The sequence below is a fragment of the Equus caballus genome, chromosome 13 (assembly GCF_041296265.1).
Source record: "Equus caballus isolate H_3958 breed thoroughbred chromosome 13, TB-T2T, whole genome shotgun sequence".
Lineage (NCBI taxonomy): Eukaryota > Metazoa > Chordata > Mammalia > Perissodactyla > Equidae > Equus > Equus caballus.
The window spans coordinates 28,956,462-28,980,416 of NC_091696.1; the positions used below are offsets into that span (position 1 = coordinate 28,956,462).

General features: G+C 39.6%; 2 protein-coding genes and 2 non-coding genes across 7 annotated transcripts in view; 1 reads left to right on the top strand and 3 right to left on the bottom strand.

Moving 5' to 3' along the window:
• Window positions 1-225: 225 nt before the first annotated feature.
• On the bottom strand, window positions 226-11,713 carry CCT6A (chaperonin containing TCP1 subunit 6A). The gene is made up of 14 exons (XM_001499414.7): window positions 11,166-11,713; window positions 10,667-10,730; window positions 9,175-9,309; window positions 7,654-7,827; window positions 6,995-7,098; window positions 6,014-6,124; window positions 5,584-5,743; window positions 5,408-5,490; window positions 4,419-4,515; window positions 3,659-3,806; window positions 3,110-3,243; window positions 2,453-2,555; window positions 1,472-1,544; window positions 226-1,213 (listed from the first exon to the last, which is right to left on the bottom strand). The coding sequence occupies exons 1-14, from the start codon at window positions 11,300-11,302 to the stop codon at window positions 1,141-1,143; spliced, it is 1,596 nt and encodes a 531-aa protein (XP_001499464.1). The 5' UTR covers window positions 11,303-11,713; the 3' UTR covers window positions 226-1,140.
• LOC111767655 (small nucleolar RNA SNORA15) lies at window positions 3,473-3,609 on the bottom strand. The gene has a single exon (XR_002799467.1). It is a non-coding gene; the product is annotated as a small nucleolar RNA SNORA15 (small nucleolar RNA).
• Window positions 8,205-8,338, bottom strand: LOC111767656 (small nucleolar RNA SNORA22). The gene has a single exon (XR_002799468.1). It is a non-coding gene; the product is annotated as a small nucleolar RNA SNORA22 (small nucleolar RNA).
• Window positions 10,889-23,955, top strand: part of PSPH (phosphoserine phosphatase) — a 46,168-nt gene continuing 33,101 nt past the window's right edge. Inside the window, exon 1 of one of the 4 annotated variants that reach the window (XM_070231824.1) lies at window positions 10,889-11,124. The gene's annotated coding sequence lies outside the window, so the exon portion shown is untranslated. The remainder of the gene's footprint in view (window positions 11,125-23,955) is intronic. The other 3 variants (XM_023655551.2, XM_070231837.1, XM_070231836.1) reach the window with 3 other exon arrangements.

Consider the following 23,955-nt stretch of genomic DNA (forward strand, 5'->3'; position numbering starts at 1 on the left):
ACGCACGCGCACTGCACCCTGGAGCGTCCTCTTGAAATTGTCGGCGCCTAAGGCCTGAATTTAACGTGTGGAGGCACCTAATTAAGAAAAAGCAATTCTCTCAGGGTTAGCATCGAGGGGCCCTGCCAGTCCAGAAGCCCCTTCATTATCTTTTGAACATATGGACTGATGTCTGTCCCTTTTATATTCGGATTCCCCTGGAGTACCATCACAAGATGACAGAAATGGTTTCAACATAACATTTATTGCACACTCAAAACTGCCAAGTTCTCAAAATACAAAGCTTAGCAACACAAAACTTCACCTTCAATGACTGCAGATATACCAACTGTATAAAAACAATTCTGTGGAAACATGTCGGAGAACAGTATTAGGTGAGGAGGGTTTTGAGACGGATGTTTCAGCCTAAGAAAAGCTTCAGAGGTGTGAAAATACGGTCTGCCTGAAAGCTGCATCTCATCTAGCCCTTAGTCATCATGCCTTCAGCTATCTTTTTACCTTTGCCTCCTTTATTTGTTTTTGCCACTCGTACTTGCAGCTTCAACTCTCTTGCCTCTAGTTCACCCATCTTTCTACCCACTACAACTTTTCTGGGGAGCATTTTAGCAAAGCTACTTCAAAAGCATGAAAAATCCAACTGATCCAATAGTTTTATCCATAGGAATTTATACTAAGGAAACAGGGATGCTTTCAAAACCTTAAGTTACTTAAGTGTTATTTATATTAGCATAAAAATTTTAAACTTAAATGCTTGACAATTGGAAACTACTGGATAAATTAAATTACATCCATTAGAAGAAATTATTAAACCAATAAATTTGTTTTTCAAGGAATATTTAATACAAGATAGTTACATGCTTATCTAACATGTATTTTTCATCACTAAAGCTAAAGCAAAACATTCTGTTCGTTGGATAAAAACAGCTTGCTTTATACGTGTACATTGCAGTGCAACTAAAAAAAAATCTGTAATTATTATTTCAGAACTTCAGAATCTGAATAGGTGCCAATGTTCTTTTTTTCATAAGGGAAAAAAAAATCTTTGAAAGTCATTTGAAGCTTGGACAAACATTCCACAGCTATATTCTTAGGTTCGCTGTAGAGTCTTCATGATTCAGATGGTAGAAAGGAAACTTCAATTCAACCTTTTAGAGAAGACATTCCAGCTCGCATGATCTCATCAACTAGGAGAATGTTGGTGGCAATCACAGTGCTGGAAGGGGGAAAAAAAAGTCAGATGACTCAGATTTGAGATATGAATCCTAATTCAACTTAATTTCCAACTAAACTGTGCAAACTACATCCAATAAAGTTTCCCCTTTCCTCTCCATACAACAGAAGGCTAGGTTAGTTTCTATACTTTCAGTTGATTACATTTTTTATGTAACCAAAAAAGGTAACTAAAACATACCAAATTAAGAATATGACGATCCCCTAAAGATTATTTTAATTTTGGTTTTCCCAAACTTACCAGGAGTGAAGCAGCTGTTTCTTTACACAATAGTTATCCCATATGCCTACTTCTGCTGCTACCATTGGCTCACCTGAAAAGTAACCCAGTATTCTTAAAATCACATACAGCAGGTCATAAGATCACAATGCTGTCTAGAAGAACAGTATTTTGTGCTGCTTTGCTCATCACTGATCACTCTCATTTCCTCCAGTATTATCTATGAGAACCCAAAGTTCCTCAATTAGTCCAATTTTGTACAAACCATGACTCCTGTGCACAGTATCTTTGATGAGTGGCTAATCTCTACTTAGACCTTCCGTGATAGGAACGCTCTATTTGGTTACCCAATAGGTGAATCTCTCTCTCTGGACACACTATTAGAGGATAGCACTTGAACTAAATCCGGCCAAAACGGGCTTACCATTTCCCACATTCCAGAAACCTTTTCTATTAACTTGAATGTAAATGATGCTGTTAACAACAGGTCTTACTCACACATACTGCATGGATGCATCTTAGTTCTCTCTCTCCCACTTTGTACTTGTATAATTTGTGGTGTTATACTGCTCTAAGACTGGGGCTTTAATAATTTCATTAGATTTGGTCCCCTATTCCAGCAAGTATTTGCTATCCTCAGTCTTTTTTCACCCATGAATATGATCACCTAATGTTATTTTATCAAAGTCCCTGATAAAAGACAGAGTAAAGCAAGCCCAACAGGAAACCCTACAATATTAACCTGAACTACCTACCACAACTCAGCAACATCAACAAATCCAGTCTTTGAAATTATTCAAATGTCTACTCTATTCCCTTAATTACTACATCCAGTCATTCTATTTTTATTTCATATTTTAGAACCCAGAGTTCCCCAAGAGTGCTGGTAGCAAACTGCAAAGCAACTCTCCAAGATTCTTCCATCTCCAGTTTTGATTTTTCCTGGCTTTACCTCACATATATTATCTAGTTCTCCTCCGACAAACAGTTGCATTCTCTTACCTGTGTTCAAGTCCACACCCACAAGTTGACCTGATTCTGAATGTTCTGCTTGAACTTTAACTAGTGTTTCCTGAAGGTCAAAACCAGAGTTCTGAGCAAGAACCTAAAGCAAACAAATTTAATCCTTTAAAAGACAGGACCTAAGAACTGGGAGTCAAGTGTACAATAAATGAACAGTGTTCCCAATTAATAATTTAAAAACCCTTTACAAATGAAAACAGACCAGTATTTATGCTCATTTTAGAGAATAACATTTTACTAATCAACTCACTAATCCAGCCCAAGACCAGCAATACACTGGTCATAAACTATAACCCCAAATGAGCATACAATAGGAAAGCATGATTTTGAACACAGTTTAACTAAAACAAATAAAAACAAAAAGCAATCTTGTACTCAAGTATAATCCCTACACCACAAATCCTCTTAAAATAGTTATCTCTTGCCATCTGAAACTTCCAGATATTCAAGTCTCCCTTCCAGAGGAACCAAAAACATTTGGATGATGAAAGATACCTGTTCTGGTGTTAGGGAGAACACTGATCAAACTTGTTTTTTCAAAATCCACATTATGAAAAAACCCACATTATCGAAAAGCTTTCATCAGCTGAATCATTTTAGTCTAGTTTAGAAAATCGACTGTTAAAGCCTGTATACCTTGGGAATAATGAGCAATGCATCAGCAAATGCTTGAACTCCAAGTTGGGCCCTGCCCTTTACACTTGGCTTGTATTTAATCAGGGCTTCTGCCATCGCCACTTCCACTGCACCAGCACCTGGAACTACACAGCCTATTGGGTGGGGAGAGAGAGATGCTAAGCTACAAAAAAACTGTAGAATCAATTAGGAGAAAACATATAAATTAAAACACACATGAAAAGCGACTAATTTCTTGAGAATTCAGTATAACCACAGCAATTTTAATATTACATTTAAAAGCAATACAAGCAACATATCAAATAGCAGAATGATTTAACTAGCACTTTTAAGTTCTTGCAAGCTCTTAGCACTAGTTTATTTATTTGTATCCACTTTTAATAATGATATGCTATAAAAAACATAGCATAACATCATAGTTATTTTAAAAGAAGACTTTACTTTTGCATGGTGTCTGGCTGTGTAAACTACTGATAAAAAAACACAGTATTCAGCCATGCCTTTTAGACTAACAAAAAGAACATAATTTAAATACAGTTAGGACCTTACCATCATCAATAGCATTTTTAACAGCCCTCAAGCCATCTCTTATTGCATCTTTGATTTGTGTGAGTGTGTGCTTATTTGGTCCTTTGACCAACAATGTGACAGAGCGAGGATTGTTACATTTCTCAATAAAGGTGAACTTCTCTTCTCCCTGTGAAGAGAGAATATTTTCAAAAGCAGAAAATGGCTGCACAAAGACTGAACAGAGGGGAGGAGCTTATGGAGGAATGATAAGTAGTGAATTAATAGAGAACACCACTGACGACATTAAAGCAAATTATTTCTTTTTTTAAAAACTAGTTTAAGCTGGTCAGTGTTCTTTTTGGAAGATCGGCCCTGAGCTAACATCTGTTGCCAATCTTCCTTTTTTTCCCTCCCCAAAGCTCCCCAGTAAATAGTTGTATATCCTAGTTGTAGGTCCTCCTAGTTCTTCTATGTGGGATGCTGCCTCAGCATGGCTTGATGAGTGCTAGCTCCCTGCCCAGGATCCAAACTGGTGAACCCTGGGCTGCTGAAGCAGAGTGCAGGAACTTAACCACTTGGCCACAGGGCTGGCCCCCAAATTATTTCTTAAAAGAAAAAAAAGAAACCACATATAAAAGAAATGTGATTCTTCCATCAATGGCTTATCATTAGTACACATAAACCACCAAAATGTATATAAACAAAGCAAAAATCTGATCCTGAGTTTGAATGAATTTTTACTCCTGAAAAATTCATTACCTAAAATCTATTATTACCTTCAGAAAGAAAATACACTTACCAAGGTATACTCATAGACAAGTCCAGCATGTCCCAAACAATCAGGATTTAGGTCATCAAAAGAATTCAGAGCCACCCCACCACAAGCAAGAGTCAGCCTGCAATATTCAAGTGTTTTAAGGGAGATGTGTAAGTGATTTTATTACTTAAACATTTAAAGAGAAGAATGTGGAATTTTTAGAAAGCAATCTTTCAGAATTACATATTATATTCTAAAAAGTATTTTAACTTAAGCCTTTCCATTCACTGCCAACCAACTGAAAACTGGTCTTTTCTCCCACTCTCCATTTAAACCACCCTCCCCAAGGCAGCAAATACTTCTGTGCTATGAAATCTAAAGGTAGACAAGGGCTCTTCATTGCGGTAGGCATTTGGGAAGAAGGTACTTCTCTGAAACCCCTTGATGCTCTCTCTTTGACACAGAAAAATATGTATAGGATATGTCATGGTTTCAAAATAAAACAAGTACACACCAATGTTCACACAGCATTACTGACAATAGCCAAAAGGCAGATATCCAAATAAATGGCCACTGACAGATACATGGATAAATAAGATGTGGTATATCCACACAATGGAATATTACTGGTCCTTAAAAAGGAATGAGATTCTGATACAAGCTACAATATGGATGAACTCTGAAAACATTATGCTAAGTGAAATAAACCAGACGTAAAAGAACAAATGTTGTATGATTCCCTTACATGAGGTCCCAAATTCAGAGACAGAGTTACTGTTTAAGTGGTACAATTTTAGTTTGCAATGATGAAAAAGTTCTGGAAACGCAAAACGGTGATTCACAATACTGTGAACGTAACTTAACGCCACTGAATTGTACACTTTGATAAAATGATAAATTCTACATTATGTATACTTTATCACAATAAAAAAAGAAAAATGCAAAAATAAATAGAAGGGAAAAAGGAATAATCCCCATTAAGTTGCAAAATAAGTAAAATTTGCATCACTCAGATAACGTGCTAGCCATACCTTTCCATATTTCTTCTTTTAGCTCTGCGCAGAGCTACTATGCCTTCTTTTGCAAGAGCATCTAAGGAAAAGGGGTCAATTCCCTACAACAGTAACAAAAAATTAGTTTCAACATATTCCACTGTAAAAATAAAAAAGAGCTAACAGACTAGTTTATGAAGCCAAATTTTTCTCACCTTTTGATTAATAACAACAAATCCTTTATTTGAATCACCACAGACTTTCCTTTTCAGTTCTATTACTTTTTTAACTCTATCTTCAATGAATTTTCTTTCAGCTTTTACCAGTTTCTCTCTCTCTTCCGCACTCTTGTAAAAAAAGCTAGAATTCACTTCTCTATTTTAAAAAAATTACAGAAAGGGAGGGAAATGGTTATTTTTTAAATAGAAGATAAGCCAGTAGCCTCAGAAACTGGGTTAATCTTGAAATTTAATTTAACAAATAGTCACTGAACTCCAATCCTGACCCTGGTACATTTTCAAATTTCCTATAATTCTCTCAAACCCAACTGAGGTACTATCATCCTTAGAGTGGGGAAACAGTCTCACAAAAAAAGAGACTTGCCCAAAATAACCAGCTCCACCACTGGAGGGGCCAGAAACTCACGTTTTTTCATATTCTAATGACACATTACATGTGAGGATGTATGCATCTTCTACTCTTTTTCTCATATCAGGATGCCGTGCCCCGTGGTCCAAAACAAGACCTCTGATTAAGCTGTTGAAACACACAAAAAATTATATTGTTATTGATTTCCAGACAGGGTGTAACATATGCTAGCAAATTAAAAACACTGAATTGAGACTATATTGATAATTTTCACATAATCAGCTTTATTTTTTCAGTTATTTGAATAAGATTTTGGGTGAAACTTCGATAGGTTCAATTGTGAAGAGGCAATGTTCCAGAAAATGACTAAAACAAGCCATTCGAACAAAAGTAACAACCCTAACTTGTATAGAATATTCTGCAGAGAAAGTTTCAACTGTAGGCTATCAAACTGTGATCATCTCCTTTAAAAATTGTTTTTAAACCAGGTCTCTGAAATAATACATATATTTTTAATTCCCCAACGGCCTCCCATTATGCTTCAGATCCAACAATTCAATAAATGCCAAATGAGGGGCTGGCTTGGTGACGCAGCGGTTAAGTTCCCATGTTCTGCTTCAGCGGCCCAGGGTTTGCCAGTTCAGATCCTGGGTCCGGACCTATGTATCAGGTGTCAAGCCATGCTGTGGCAGGCATCCCGCATATAAAGTAGAGGAAGATAGGCATGTTATGTTAGCTGACGGCCAGTCTTTCCCAGCAAAAAAGAGGAAGACTGGCAGCAGATGTTAGCTCAGGGCTAATCTTCCTCAAAAAGAAAAAAGAAATGCCAAATGACTGATGTAGCTCACTTTTCAGAATCATTCTAACTATGAACACATCATACCACTAACTTCATTTCAAGGGGAAATATTACTGAGTAAATCAAATACCTAGGCAATATAGATTAATTCAAAGACCAAAAAATCCGCCGTAAGATATGTATTGTATCAAGCATCTATAAATATATAAACTTTGGATCTCATAGCTTCTACCACCTACCTTGTATCAGTTTCAGATTTATGTTTCATCTCCATGATCTCAACCATGAAGAGGTCAATAGGTTCATCCTGTTTTTTAATGGCCAAAACGGAGTCCACTACAGCCTACAATAGGAGTATAACCATTAAATGCATTTAATTTGCAGAAGTTGAGACACTTACGTTGCTTCTTCTTCAGGTGAGTTTAAAGTAGACAGTTTCTTGACTTTAAAATCTCTGAACTGATCTAAGTTGTCTTCTATGAGCTAATGGAATAGATTATTTGTAAAAAGCTTAAATCATTTACATTTCTGAAATCTCAATTAGTAATTACCAAGAATCATGGATACCCCTATTATTTTATTAAAAAGATTGATAACAGAAAGCTTTTTAAATAATGAAATCTCCATTTTATAAACCTTTTCATGAAAGCTCTGATTATAAAGATAAAGCTTTACCACCTGGTCAGGTATACTCTTATTTCATTTTCTCATTCTACTTTTTGGGTACACAGATCAGGTTATCACTGCCACAAAAATGAGCCTATTTATTTCACACAGTATGATACCGTAAAGACCCTAGATAGCACCCTATAACTAGAATTGCTAAGTATACTCATGTTTCTAACATCAGGGGTTTTCAGTATAGGTGTACCAGATACATTCCAAATTTAACACATACCTCTGTTAAGACATCAGCAAGTTCAGCATGAACTTTGGTACGTAGAGATGTTCTGGCCACGTCTATAAGTGTTTCCCTGTCCATCTCTTTGGTTACTTTGACTTGTTCCAAAAACTGAAGTGCCTTTTCCTTTGCAGCTTCAAATCCTTCTGTTATTATTCTGGGATGAAGACCCTATAACAAAGACACAATTAAAACCATGACTAACACTGCAGTTCTTTAATTAGATGCAACTATACTGCTTATGAAAAAGTAAATTTTTTTTTTTTTAAAGATTTTATTTTTTCCTTTTTCTCTCCAAAGCCCCCCAGTACATAGTTGTATATTCTTCATTGTGGGTCCTTCTAGTTGTGGCATGTGGGACGCTGCCTCAGCGTGGTTTGATGAGCAGTGCCATGTCCGCGCCCAGGACACGAACCAACGAAACACTGGGCCGCCCGCAGCGGAGCGCGCGAACCCAACCACTCGGCCACGGGGCCAGCCCCGAAAAAGTAAATTTTTGAAGGGATATTCCAGATCATTCATACCCTTTAATACAATTAAGTTAATATATATGTGCTGACTTTCTGAATACATTTAAAAGGATAAATAGTCCTTTCAACGCAGAGGAAAAGAACAGACATTGCTCTAGCACAGATTCAAAACCAAGGGAACTATAAAGCACACTTGGGTGTTCACTGTGCAAACTACAAGGAGTAATACCAAAAAGCCACACCTATGTCATAACAACTTGCAGTCAATAGGACCAGTATATCCTTTCTATAGGTTATCTGAAATTAATTCACATCATTTACTAATAAAAAATAAACAGGGAGGCTAAGAGTCTGCTTTCTCTCTTCCCAGGAAATTCTTCCTGACGTCAGATTAATAATCACTAAGGTTCGCTTTAACCTAAGAACTACTCAAGGCTAAAAAAAGTTGTGGAATTCTTTTTTTGAGGAAGATTAGCCCTGAGCTAACATCTGCTGCCAATCCTCCTCTTTTTGCTGAGGAAGACTGGCTCTGAGCTAACATTCGTGCCCATGTTCCTCGACTTTACACATGGGACGCCTGCCACAGCATGGCTTGCCAAGCGATGCCATGTCTGCACCCGGGATCCAAACCAGCAAACCCCGGGCTGCCAAAGCAGAACATGAGAACTTAACCGCTGTGCCACCGGGCTAGCCCTGGAATTCTTACTTAAGTTTTTGGTTGACTTTTTGCTTATAAATATGACTAGTCTTGAATATCCCATTTCTAGATCTTAATTATTAATTTATATTATAAACAGATATAAACCATACATGCAATATAACTTGATAAAAAAATCTTTCAGGCCAAGGAAGGTTCCTTAACTTGTCCATGATCACAATAAATTTGGGTCAGACCAAGATAAAGACTCTGGTTTCCATATTTAATACCTCCTGTTTGCTATATTCTACTATATGGCCTCAGTTACTATTAACAAATCAATTTCTATAAATAAAACAGGTTATTTCCTACACACAATAAATATCACAGAAACATGAGAGTCATGTATACTTCAGAAATGTAGAGATCAGCCTGTTTCAGCAGCTCTCCAATGATTAGAACATTGGAAGTGGTACCATCACCAGTTATGTCATCTTGGGCTGTTGCTACTTTGGCTATTAAGGAGGCTGTTGGGTGTTGAATTTGCTGAAAGTAAAAAGAGAAAAAAAATTACTTAAACAACTTAAAACGAAACAGTCCAAATATACCTTAAAATGTGTGAAGGGCCTCCTGAAGTGCTATCCATTTGTATAAATTGCCCAAATGTTCAGCTCCATATTACTTTAAAAACTTACCATTAGCTATTTTGCATATCAGTTTATGATGACCAAAACATCTTCATATATAAACTTACTTCTCAGATTATCTCTCCTTTACTGATGAGGAAATCTGAGCCTCAGCTATGGTTTACCCAAGGTGAGAGAGCTAACAAGTAATAGTAACAATTTCAAATCCATGCATGCCTCTTTACGACAAATCTAGGGCTCTTGTGAGAATAAACCAGGTATCTTCTCAAACAAAAGCCCAGCAGCCTCCACTATTACTTGGCACTGACCAAAAACAAATAAAATAAAAAACTGCCCTCTTAGCAAAGATCATCAGTGGATACTAAATCATCACATGGAAGGGTTTCTGAACAGGATATGCAAATCTCCAACGTCACCCACAGATTCTTAATTACAAAGAATCCAATCAAGGCTCCTGCACTGCTTTTGGTTTTTATGTCTCCTTATTTTCCTCTAATCTAGAAGTTCCTCAGCCTTTTATGTCTTTGGGAACACTGACAGTTTTGAGAATCAAGGCCAGTCATCTTGCAGACTATCTCATTATCTAAAGTTGCTGATAGGACTAGGTTAGCCAGTCCTTCTGAAGATACTTACAAATGTCTGGATGTTAACGGCATGGTACAGTACTATCAAAATCCTAAATTTTATTCTGAACTCAAAACACAGGCAAGTCATTTTCCTTTCTTGAATTCGAACTGCTAGGTTTCAGGAACTTAGGGATAAGTAAAATGACCGCTCCTTTCAATAATCTTACATTCTTGATGACTGGGACTTTGAAACATGGCAAAGCAGAGTTTTATCTCCTTTCCAGTTGGAGGTGGAGAGATGAGATGTAACAGAGTATTGCTGTTTCAAAAAGTGAAAAGTATAACTATCCTCTCGCATATTGCCCACTTGATTATGTCAACTGCTCTTAGTTTTTTCAGATTTTATTATAATTAATTTTAGTCATTACAATCCTTTAACCAAAGCCTTAAAGGGCAAGAGTAGGGTTTCAAAAGTAAGTCTATCAGAGCCCAGGGTTCCTCACTGTATTATATTACCAGTACTGTTATTGATCACATTGCTTTTCTACTCCCTCCACTGTCTAAAAGACCACCTATTGCGAGCTGATACGATATTCTCCCACCTTGAGAATGAACGTTAAAAACCTTCCGACAATTCAAATGTACTACGGAAAATCGAGACATTTCTGACCTAGGATAGAAGCCTCTCACCATTTCATGAAGCAGCACATTGCCATCTTTAGTGAGCTTGATGTCTCCAGCACCAGAAACAAGCCTGTGCAATGGGCAGAAATGAATCAGAGTGACTTTTTCAACGGGAGATCAAATTAAGAGTCCCACAAAGATCGAGCTTCACCCAGATCCTAGAGAGTCTGGGCAGGTGGGGTTGGTTCTCTGCCCCCGGTAACAGGAACGGTGCAGCGCCCACCCCCTGCCTTCAGAGTAAGAGCCTGCTGAGCCCTCAGGGTCACTAAGTCCCAGAGCGCGGGGGAAGCGCCGCGCACGCGGGCAGCTTTGTTCTCCGCGGAGACGGCATCGACAAGAGGAAACGACCCGGGCAGGAAACAGGTCCTACCCGGGAGGACGCCGGGAAGAAGGGCCGCCGCGGCGAGCGCGGAGGCGGCAGGCTCCAGGCCGCGGTCCCCAGCGCCAGGCCCGCGGCGGCGCAGGTACGCGGTGCCCCCGGCCCTCCCCGCCAGCCCCGCCTTACATCTTCATGGTGCCCTTAGGCCCCAAGTTGGTCCTCAGCACGTCCTGCAGCCCCCGGGCCGCGCTGATGTTGACCGCCAGCGCCGCCTGGGCTCGGGCAACCTCTGCCTTGGGGTTCAGAGTCTTCACGGCCGCCATGGCTGACCCCACAGAGGAAAAGGAGGAGAAGCAACGTGCGGAACGCCCAAAGCCGGCTCAGCGTGGCCAGGAGGCGCTATCCCCGTCTTCTGGAAAAGTCCGGCGCGCCTGGCCTGCCCCCAGCGTGCCCGCGCGCAGCCGCCATTGGGTCGCAGCACTGCCGGCGCAGCTGATTGGGTCGCGGCCTCACTGCTGCCTGCGGCTCCGCCCCTCGCGCCCTGGCCGAGGCGCCATTGCGCACGGGAGGGGCGTGTTCACGGGAGAGAGGGCTCGGTCATAGGGGCTCGTCGTGACCGCGTGTTTCCGCCGGCCGGGGCCCCGGCTTTGCGGACTCGGGACTTGAAGGTGTAGGCGGCGCGCGGGCCGCTCTGCGCCAGGCAGGGCCTGTCGGCCGCGCGTCTGGGCGTGTCTGGAGGACCGGCGCCGTTTCCTGGAGGTCGCCGGCCGCGGGGAGTAAAGTGGGCTTCCTCCCTCCTGCTCTCGCGCCGTGTGCCGTGTTTCCTCCCCTTGCTGCTTTTTTCCCTGTCACCAGAGTTTTCTTGACTGTATGCCGTGTGCTTAACGATGTTGTAGGTGCTGCGGGGATTCAGAAGTGAATTTGATAAGGACCCTCGCCCAGTGTCCTAGGAGTTTTAAGCCTACGGAAGATGAAGAGATAACAATGCAAGGTAGAAAGTGCTAGATGCTTTTAGAAAGAGGCAGGATGGGTGCGATGGCATTTGAGGAGAAGCAGCCCTTTGGGCTCAGGACAACTGTTGAGGCCTGAAGCCCTGAAAGTGGGCTTGAAAACTCAAACTTGATTGAGCAGTGGCTTCCGTCCTTTGAGGTGACTCCTTTTTAAGACAAAAAAATTTCGGAGGATGTCCACAATTGCTTGCTAGTATTTAGTGCCCCCCAAATACTAGGTATTTACTAACGCTTTGTATTTTGCTTTTATAGATAAAATTGTTTAGGATTTAAAAGGTGCCAAAGGGCATATGGTGAAAAGTAACTCTTCCTCCCTCTTCTAGTTCAACTTTTTCCATACAAGCACCGTTATCTTTAGATACTTTGAATTTCCCAGATGCTTTCTGAATTTATAAATAGAAGCACTTTCCCCCACACAAAATGGCAATTTAGGATACGCATTGTTGGGTGTACTATATCAATACCGATACGGATTCCTCATTCCTCTTAACAGCTGCATGATAATTTTTCTAAGAATGACGTAGTTAACCGGTCACCTACTGGCTGTTCCCAATCTTCTGGTATTCAGGCCGCGATGAATATCATGGAGAAAATTATAAAATTATTATAAATATATATGTTACTATAAGTATGTATCTCTACACAAACTCCATAAATACATGTATGTACACAAACCCCCTTAAGTTGGTTTGTGAATTTGAGAATCGCAGAAACATCTATATGTTTAAGTGATAGCACTAAACAGTAGAAGGAGACTCATGATATATTCTGCAGATGGTACTTGGTGTGCATGAAGATTTATTTAACTACTGTTGGACATGTATGGGGAGACATGAGCAGAGATGAAGACTGGAATTTCAGGCATCTGCCTGCAGGTAGGGAAAGGGGGAATGGAGACTTCCAGGCTCCTGAGGTGCAATGTTAAGGGGGCACCAAAAACTCAGTAGTTAACATCAATATTTTAGTAGAATATATACATATATTTTAAGATTGGCACCTGAGCTAACAACTGTTGCCAAACTTTTTTTTTTCCCTGGTTTTTCTTCCCAAGTGCCCCCAGTACATAGTTGTCTATTTTAGTCGTGGGTCCTTCTAGTTGTGGCATGTGGGACGCTGCCTCAGCGTGGCCTGACGAGCAGTGCCATGTCTGCGCCCAGGATCCGAACCAGGGAAACCCTGAGCCACCGAAGCAGAGCGCAGAAACTTAACCGCTTGGCCACGGGGGCGGCCCCTAATGGAATATTTCTTAAAAGTCAAAATTAATGCAAAAAGCCCACAGAGAACAAGTATTGGAATTTTAAATTATTAATCTCCAGTAGTATCCTACAAGGCCTTAGACAAAGTCTCAGCAAAACAGAAGGATCCATATGATCCTTGTAGAGGCAATCTATTTGCATATATCATTCTACTGGTTTTGCTTATCACACTTTTGAGCAAATTAATAGTTTTCATTATCTTATGCAAAATAGAGTAGCAAGGGAGTGTTGCCTATGTGCTAATGTATGTATAGAATGGAAGAACTTTAATATGTCTTTTGGAGAATTTCAAACAAAAGGTCAAATGTGGGAGCACATCCATTTCAGTCCATGATTGAAGAAATTGAGATGGCAGCAGGTGCTTAGCCATGTGATTCAGCAGGGATTTCAATATAGAAGAAAATTTTAAGGAAAGAACTCTAATGAGGCAGAGTGGTGTATTAGAATTCTAGAGTCAAAAAATTTGAGTTTGAATTCTGATTTTGCAATGTTTACCAATATGTGACCTTGGATATTACTTAACATTTTTTTTTTTTTTGGAGATTAGCCCTGAGCTAACATCTGCTGCCAATCCTCCTCTTTTTGCTGAGGAAGACTGGCCCTGAGCTAACATCCGTGCCCATCTTCCCCTGCTTTCTATGTGGGATGCCTACCACTGCATGGCTTGCCAAGCGGTACCATGTCCACACCTGGGATACGAACCGGCAAACCCCAGGCTGCTGAAGCAGAACGTACACACTTAACCGCTACGCCACCGGGTTGGCCCCTACTCAACTTTTTGGAGTCAATTTTCTAGTATATAAAGTAGGGGTAAGTGGCATCTTAGAGAAAATTAAATGAGATTGCGTGTGAAATATGCTTTGTATTGTGCCAGACATGGAAGGTGTTAAGTAAATTGCTACTATTGCGTTCATATAATGTAATTAACTCTGTATAATTTTCATACCACCTTTACATGCAGTGTCTCATTTGATCCTAATATGAATCCTTTGAAGTTGGTAGGTCAGGTATTGTTAAACCAGTTTCACAAATGATAAAATCGACACAGAGAGAGATTAAATGGCCAACTCAAGGTCGTACTGTGTTGTATTAAGGAAGAGCCAAAAACCTAGATTTCACCCTTGACTCCTCCCTTTGCCTCAGTCCCCCATATTCACATACTCCCTGAATATTTTCACATTTAATTTCTAGCTATTGCCCTCCTCCACTGTCAAAATTGACTGTAGTGGAGCCATTTTGAAATGGAGTCCAAGCTGCCTTTCTAGAGAAACTGCCTTGATATTTGAACCTTAGACTAGACAAAAATGGCAGTTGTTTTACAGGCAGTTGTTTGAGAAGTCAGAAGGAGAATGGACATTCTGATCACAAAGACTCAAGATTGTGGGCTTTCTGAAGATAGAATCAATAGTCAATCAATGTTTAGCCAAAGACCAGCTCACTGCCTCCAACTCCAAGTAAAGTTCTTTTTAATACAACTTTCCTTCTTTGCCTCTAAAAGCCCCTGATTCTTATACCCTAGCAGGACACTATTTGGGTTTTGTCCTGTATCTGTGCTGCCTAAGTTGCAATTGTTGAGACGCCAAATACACTTTTGCTTCTGTCAATGCAAATAATCCATAATCAATCTATAAGTCAAAATTGGGGTGAGTTTATTATGAGCCAGGTCTGAGGACTATAGCCCGGGATCTTCCTTCTCAAGGAAGGAAGGGCACCAAAGAAGTGGGGTGTACAGAGTGGTTATAAACTGTCTTGGAACAAAAAGCATACATCATGTATGATAGGAATATCTTTTACCACTGTCACAAGATGCTTAGCTGGCACAGAAGGGTGGTGGTCAGCAGGTCAGTGGTCACAAGGTGAGCACAGCAGGTTGGTAATTAATCCTTAGTTTCCAGGAAGAGATGCTTATCCATAAAGAAATGCTGATATGGGCAGAAGTTACATCCCTGTCTTTAAGGGCATCATTCTTGTCTTTGGGACATAGTAAATGTTTAAAGCAGGTGTATGATGCATGCTTAAAAGGCCATGTCAGGCCTTTTTGGAAAAATAAGGTCAGGCTGAATTAGTTTTAAACCAAATGGCTTCCTCATATACTCCAATATATCCTATTGCTTTTCACTTATTTATTGTGTTCCCCCTTTTGATCTATAATCTTTCAATAGAAAGCACTAATAATCAAAATATTGTCCCTCGGTGCCAGAGTGGTTGCTGCCTGCCCTGGATCCACCATGTCTCTTGGTGCTAGGCTTTCATCTCATTTATTTGCCCAGTTATTCACGTTGCGGGGAAATAGTCAGACAAGCATAAATGTATATACTAACAGAGGAAGCATTTCATAGGTTATGTAATTTTTCAATTAATTTCAGATTGTTGTACAAACATTATACCTGTACTTTTGTGTGACTCCTCATGCTCACATTCTTTTTTTTTTTTTTTCTGAGGAAGATTAGCCCTGAGCTAACTGCTGCCAATCCTCCTCTTTTTGCTGAGGAAGACTGGCCCTGAGCTAACATCTGTGCCCATCTTCTTCTACTTTATATGTGGGATGCCTACCACAGCATGGCTTGCCAAGCGGTGCCATGTCCGCACCTGGGATCCCAACCGTTGAACCCCGGGCTGCCGAAGTGGAACATGCGCACTTAACCGCTATGCCACTGGGCCAGCCCCCTCATGCTCACATTCTTTACACTTATAGAATGGGTACGGTAACAATGATGACAATTCAATATTTGAAAAGATTAATTTTAAAATGAGTTATTTGGCATAGTCTATATCAGAAAAGAAAATTCATCCAGGGTTGTAAGATCCATCAACCATCTCAATTCACTGAGCAGTCATTACTCTAGCCTGCATGACAGTCTTACCACTAAGTAAAGACAGTAGTGATTAGTTTGAGTATTATGACTACTACAAGAATTCCAAGGAGTAATAGAAATAGGAATTGCAATCAGGATCAGAAAAGGGAACCAATACCTGAAGAGGGCCAACCAAACAAATCAAGACTGGGTGTAGAATCACTTAAGGCATTCACCTATTTTTTTTCTTCATGTGCTTTAGCAGAGGTGACACATTGGAATATCCATGAGGTATGAAAACAGCATTTGGGACTGGCCCAGTGGCATAGTGGTTAAGTTCATGCACTCTGTTTCAGTGGCCCAGGGTTCATGAGTTCAGATCCCAGGTAAGAACCTACAGACTGCTCATTAAGCCATGCTGTGGTGGCATCCCACATACAAATAGAGGAAGATTGGCACAGATGTTAGCTCAGTGAAAATCTTCCTCAAGCAAAAAGAGGAAGATTGGCAATAGATGTTAGCTCAGGGCCAATCATTCTCACCAAAAAAAATGGGCCAGTCCCGTGGCTGAGTGGTTAAGTTCGCGTGCTCAGCTTCAGTGGCCCAAGGTTTCACTGGTTTGGATCCTGGGCGCAGACATGGCACCACTCATCAGGCCATGTTGAGGTGGCATCCCACATACCACAACTAGAAGGACCCACAACTAAAAAATATATAACTATGTACTGGGGGGATTTGGGGAGAAAAAGCAGAAAAAAAAAAAGAAGACTGGCAACAGTTGTTAGCTCAGGTGTCAATCTTTAAAAAAATTAACCCAAAAAACACAGCATCCAGTTTGAATGATTGTACACATACCACCTTGGGATGCAGTTAAAATATCTAAGGCTATTCTATTTTGAAGGATAGCCTTTCTTGTTAAAAACATTTCAGTATTTAATAAGGCTATTCCTGCTTGACTATCGTTAAGGGCTTGTTGAGTGAATTTAATCAGATCTTCTATATGTGATATGACATCTCTTAGCCCCAAGGAAGGAACAAATATAGCCACTAGGTGGCCATACCAGTGGAGCCCTGAATAAGCCCATCTGGCCTTAAAGAGAGGAAGATTGGCAACAGATGTTAGCTCAGGGTGACTCCTTCCCCTGCATCCAAGCAAAGCTCTGGGTGCAGTGTTTTAGTCATCCAGGCAAAGGCTAGGCCAGAGGTTTGTTCCACATAACCCTTGAGTTCTGTTAGGAGCCACCCAATAAATGCCTGGCCTTGGAGACCAATTTGTTCCAAATTAATCACCTTCTTTAAGTATGATAGTATTCTGAAAACCTTAAATGAAACAATTATGAAGTAGGTATATGGTTTAAGCATTACAAAGTTTTAAAGTGAGGAGATATAAGGTTGGGAATACAGTCTTGGTCTGGAGTCTTGGGACAGCTGTCTGCAATAGATGCTGTCTTCTTATCCTTGTTTGGAGATATTTGCATTGGTCAGTTGAAGTCAGATATCAGAAATAGGAACTGAAACCCTTTCAGGTGGAGAAGCATTTTTTGAATGAGAAGTGTGAATCCATGAGTCTCTGCCTCTTGTTTCTGCAGCACATAAATTGGTTGAAAGTACCTGGTATGGTCCTTTCCAACAAGGCTGCAAAGAATCTTTTATCTGGTATCTTTTCCAATAAACGGAACCTCCAGGTTGCAGTCCATGATCCTTGAGGTCTTTGTCTCCTGGGAGCTCACTGTGAAAAGAATCAGCTACCAACCTCGTTTCTTTTAAGTGTCTCAATGAGACCTTGACAATAATGTAAGATGTCTCCTTTAAGCAAAGTTGGTTCATATATTCCTTCATCTAATTGCATAAGCCATCCAGTTATTATCTCAAAAGGGATCAGCTGATGTTTGCCAAAGGGTGTAGATCTAAGACTGAGGAGCACTAGCAGAAGAGATTTTGGCCGTGAGAGATTAAGTGCTTCTGAAAGTTTTGCCAATTGGCTTTTGATTGTGCCATTGTTAAAATGTTGCATTATTGGCCAAATGTCACAGATAGATTTAATTATCTGTCCAGTGAAATGAGTTCCCTGGTCATTGTGTAACTCGGTAAGAATTCCTCAAACAGGAATTATCCTTTCCAATAATAATTTACCTAAAGCCGTCACTCTTCTGCAAGGAAAGGCCTCAACCCAATGTGAAAACATACAGATCACTACAAGATATACATATATCCTCAAGATGGTGGCATTTGAACAAAGTCCAATAGCCATACCTCAAAGGGTCCCTTAGGAAGGGGAAAGTGACCTTATGGCCCATGAAATAGTTTTCCTAGATTATATTTTGGGCATAAAGCACAAGAAATATAGGCTTTATGAGCCACTGTGGGAGAAGGTTTCCGCCATAAAAGTATTGTTTCCCCCATAAAACCATCTTTTTCAGGTGCCCAATGGGTTAATTGGTGTATATGCTGGAGCAGTGGCAATTGTGCTCCAATAGGCACTGTGCTTTTTTTTTCAGGCCCAAACCACATCTGCATGGTGGTAGGAAAAATTCCCTCTTTTGATGCCACCTTTGTTTCTCTTCTTCCATGGCAATTTCTTGAGCCTGTAGAAGGAAATCTTTTACTGGATTAGCAGAGTTAATAGAAAGTAGTGGGTATTCTTGAGACTGGACTGCATATCCAGCTTGACAATGTTCTTGCTTATTGTTTAAGTAAGACCAAATGTAAACCAAATTAGATAATAGAATGCAGTCATGATCATTTTCTTTCTGTGGTGCTGGAAGCAATGTAGCAGGATTAAGACAGTGAATAATATTTACCTTAGGCAATATAAGCTAAGGTTTATCATCATTTACTTGGCACTGTTTCCCATGAAATTTAGCATACCAAACAAGCCTAATTAGTTTAGTATCTCCCTCTTTAAAGGAAGAGAGAACAAATTTCTTTGAGAAGTCTCAGGGCCCTCTGAAAATTCTCAGAGAAATTTTCAAGTTAAAAGAAAGACTTCATTTAGGATATGAATTTTGGGGAAGCGTGTCAGAAATATCCAAAGGTTTTAAAACACTTGGTCAAACAAGATCAAGTGTTTGCTGATCTTGTTGCCACGAAACAATTGTTGTTGTGAAACAATGCTTAGTTATCCATTTAACCAAAGTGAGACTCACTCAAAAGTAAGGAAAACCTTTTATAATCTCTTTATCAAGAGCAGACTGGAAGTCCAGGAAAATTATCCTTTTAATAAAGAGAAAACCAAATTCTAATTTTTGTACATGCTTACTTTTGATATCAAAACTTATTTACTTAATTAAATTCATTTTAATCTTGCCAACTTGATCATGCCCAAAATTCTTTCCTTGGGGTTACTCTTCCACAAACCTTCTATAACTTTCTTTTTACGTTCAGAATTTATCCTATGCCTTCTTTCCTTCCGAGTACTTTAGGACAAATTTATCTTTCTTAACAAAACAAACAAAAATATCTTCATTCTTTAAATCTCCTTTACTAAAAACATGCCTCTTACTTTCCTTACTTTTTAAAGTTTTTGGCACCCTGTGGATTGGCAGATCCACAAATACTGTCTAGAAACATGCTTTCTCATAGAAAATTTCTCAGCATGGCACAAAACATGTTTATCAATAAAACCCAAGTATTTTTCCAGTTTCTCTACAATACAAAGTCAAAGGTAGATAAATCTATGTTTGGTAATTAATATCTAATATTATATTTTATGTAGAAATGACCTAGATGCTCAATAAGTTTTATCACTTAACTCAATTAGCAAAACTTTAAGGTTTTAAGTTACCAAAAGGTTTTGAAATTATTTTAAGTACATACACCATAACACATAATTATTGTTAAAAATTTCATCCATTCTCTTTTTTATGTCTATTTCATTTACTTGTTTCCATGCTGATAACTCTGAAAACATTTTCATTTTAATCAAATCAACAATCTTAAATAAACTTTTATTTACCAAAGACTATTTTATATCATGTTAGCTTGAAAAACGTTTGAGTTAGTTTCCATTACATTTATATAAGTGCTTACTTTAAGCCAATTAATAGAGCTCTTTAGAAATTATACCATCCAGAGGTAAAACATCATACATATGTAACATACATAGTGACACACATACACAACAACTCCACAGCTATTGTTTTAAAATTACTGCCATGAATCATGTATAATAATATGTCTCACTAGTTGTGAAAGAATAATCAGATTTAATTTTAAGCTTTTTCTATTAACATTAGTGGAGAAGACACTCAAAATGCTAGATTTTGGGAGAGGGTGCTCTTATGGCTATTTTTTGTGCCTTTTTTCCTTTTTTTCATTCTTAGGAATTGGTGATGGGCTAGATAACGGTTCCCAGATAGGTGAGGTGATAAGCATTTTTGAGATAAAGGAAATGAGTGGAATCTGAACTGCCTCTAGAGATGCTTTCCAGTTTTCTGAAGATTGGTAAATTGAGGACAGTTGCTCTTAATCTCTCAGAATTTTGGGTTGTACCTTAAATGACATTATAGGTCAATCTACCTGTCCAGCTACATCACCCTGATTTGCTTCTTTCCCTTTGAGTGTTTAATTTTATTTTAACTTAGGGAAGAAGGCCTAAAAATTCTTATCAAGCTCTGAATATCAGCTTCCAGACTGGCTGAATTTCTGATCATAAGTTGCTAAATCCTTTCAATTATGTCATCAAGTTTCAGTTGGGACAAACAGCAACTACCTGGCAGTACTGAACAATTTTGCTAATCTTTAATGTAGCAGTTTCCCAGAAAATCTCTCAGTCTCATGAACTTGAGGAGTAGATTATGGAGGTATGACCTAATATATTTTTCTTTTAGGTACCTTTTACCACAATTTTTTATTAGCTTTACAACAACATTTTCAATAAAGTTATTTTGGAATTTTGAAGTTTTTGCTTTTAAGTTCACTTCTTTTTTATTTGTTTTAAGATTTTATTTTTCCTTTTTCTCCCCGAAGTCCCCTGGTACATAGTTGTATATTTTTAGTTGTGGGTCCTTCTATCCATGGCATGTGGGATGCCACCCCAGCATGGTCCAATGAGCGGTGCCATGTCTGCCCCCAGGATCCAAACTGGCAAAACCCTGGGTCACCAAAGTGAAGCACATGAACTTAACCACTTGGCCACTTGGCCGGCCCCTAAGTGCACTTCTTAAATAATCTTATCTAATCAGAACTTTCATTCTAATGGCCAATGTAATTCCCCTGAGGCTGACAGCAGTTTGTTAGGACTCTTAATCTCTATAGCAACCCACGTTTCTATCCAACAATCTCTGACTGAAAAATGGGGTGCAAGCACATTTTTGTTTGACCATATTTTGGGACCCCAACCTTATGATTATTAAGCCAAGCCCTCAGGACACAAAGCAAGCTCGGTAAGATTTTTTTTACTGTTCCTTGTAAATATTTACAGCTTCTGTAACATTTAGTCTTGAGTAATTGTGAAGGATGGTGGTAAGCTCACCTATAAAAATTTCTCTATTACTGGCTCTTAAAAAGGAGCCCCAGGGGCTGGCCCCGTGGCCGAGTGGTTAAGTTCGCGCGCTCCGCTGCAGGCGGCCCAGTGTTTCGTTAGTTCAAATCCTGGGTGCGGACATGGCACTGCTCATCAGACCACGCTGAGGCAGCGTCCCACATGCCACAACTAGAAGAACCCACAACGAAGAATACACACAACTATGTACCGGGGGGCTTTGGGGAGAAAAAGGAAAAAAAAAAAAAATCTTTAAAAAAAAAAAAAAAAGGAGCCCCACAGAGGCCACTGTAATTTTAAATTATCCTGCATTATCTTGCCAGCAATTTGCAGCTATCTCCATTTTGTTAAGCACTTGCAAGTTTCAGCATGAAGCCAGCTGGAGCTCTGAGGGGAGGCTGCCCATTTGGGAATTGGTAAGTTTTTAGAAGCTTGATTTCCAGGTTTTTTTTTAGTTTCATTTTACTATAAAGTCTGAACAATTTCTAGGGACAGTGTAGTGGATCAGAAATGTGCTGCTTGTGAGTGTTATTCCCTAAAGAATAGTCATAAACACTCTCTTACGTGCCTTAGTTTCTCTTGCCAGCAGTCTTAAACTGCTATGGGGGCTCAGAGTGCTATAAGACCACTACTCATATGTGCATCCCCAGATAAACCTTATGAATTAACGTGAGTGATAGTGGAGTTCCCTATGGGACCACTACATGTCATGAGGATTGATCCTCTGACACTTCTCTGAGGATCTCAGTCACTGAGAACACCTTTCTACTGGAAGGAGCTGGTGTCCCTTCTCTTTAGAGCTGAACAAGTTCAGATTCTTATTTCTCTATCAAGCAGTTTGTTCAGACTTTATAAATACAATTCTTTCCAATTTAAAGCCAAATTTAAAAAGATCAGCCTGCCTCATTCATTCCAAAGTTTCCCCTGGGCTCCCCTGGTCTAGGAAATTCCCCCTAGGTTCTTCTTAGCTAGGGTGTGTACCAGCTCCCCCTTAAGACGCCTAGTCTTAAGGCTTGAAACGTCTCATATAAATTTTGGACCATTGACTTAAAATACGGAGCTCCGGGTTTCAGAAGAAATCACTGGGATCCCTTGAAGAATGCAGTGATCTGGGGGGCACTCAATGGGCCCCTATTGGTACTGAATGCCGGTTCAGTGTATATTCCAGGTGGTCTCCAGTGGGTTTCTCTGAAATCCTGCCAACTACGCCAAGAAATGTTGACACAAATAATCCATAATCTATAAATCAAAATTGAGGTGAGTTTATCATGAGACATGGGTGTCCTTTGATACTGGTTCTGGCTGTCCTTTTGTTGTTGGCTGTTTAAAGGAACTTCTGTTTATTTCATTACTTTGTTGATCCTTCGTTTCTTTGGTAAATACTTACAAATGAGAAGTCCATTTTTTTAAGGTGACTGCCAAAGGGCAACCCCCGCTCTCTGGGACTCCTGCTGGTTTTATGTTCTTGAATATGGACCTTCTACTTGTAGATTTTTGTCCTGCTAGATTCACACTACTCAGGGTGATTTGAGGCTTTATTGGCCTAAATGGGACTCCTTTGAAATTCCTAAATTGGTTTACTTGCATGCTCAGTTGGAAAAAATTATCAAACTAAACAAATTGAAAAGGTAGCTTGTTTCAGTTGGTATCTTGAGGCCTGTAAATGAAACACGAAAAAAGTTGCTTCCCTGCAGGCTGTTAATTCTAAACTCACCAAGGTGAATTCAGACCTCTCAACTTGCATTTTTCTCTCTGTCCTTTGAAGTTGTAAGTTTTACCATGCCTTTAGAATATAAATACCCCAGGAGACAATTGTCTCCAAGCCAACTCATGGCTTGTCAGGAAGAGTTTCCCTGTTTGGGCCGCCTTACAGCTGCTGCTGTCTGTGGGTTTATTCCCTATCTGGTGAGTACTCCAATTCTGTCTTTTGTGTCATTTGTCCAAACCAATGTACCCAGTGGGTCAGAAGCACAGATAACAACCTAGGGTTTGTAACTAGTGTCTATTTGTCCAGCGGTGCTTTAACATGGGAATTGCATCTTCTAAAAGTTCCTGAGAAGTTCTTCCCTTGGGAACTCCAGCAGGGTTTATATTTAAGAACTATGGTCCTTCCTCTTGTAAATTTTTGTCCCAGTGAACTGATAATACAAAAGATGATTTAAAATTACAGTGGCCACTTTGGAGCTGCTTTGAACTTTCAAAACTTGTCTTTTTGCATACTAGATTTGAGAACCTCGGACCAGACAAATTGAACGCAATCTTTAATTTCTAAAGAATCAAGCACGCCACCTTCCCACACACCTTCTTAAAAACTGTAGTCCTAGAAGCTGTAAATATTTTAAAAGAACAGCAAAATTTTACTAAGCTCATTTCATGTCCTGAGAGCTTGGTTTGGTAACTGTCACAGTAGGGGCCCAAAATGTGGTCAGATAA

Excerpts from the sequence above, each read along its gene's own strand:
- CCT6A (XM_001499414.7), bottom strand. The coding sequence starts at position 11,302 with ATGGCGGCCGTGAAGACTCTGAACCCCAAGGCAGAGGTTGCCCGAGCC. Across the intron at positions 3,244-3,658 it reads TAAAAATGCTATTGATGATG|GCTGTGTAGTTCCAGGTGCT; the intron begins GTAAGGTCCTAA and ends CCCACCCAATAG. Across the intron at positions 1,214-1,471 it reads AAACAGCTGCTTCACTCCTG|CACTGTGATTGCCACCAACA; the intron begins GTAAGTTTGGGA and ends TCCCCCTTCCAG.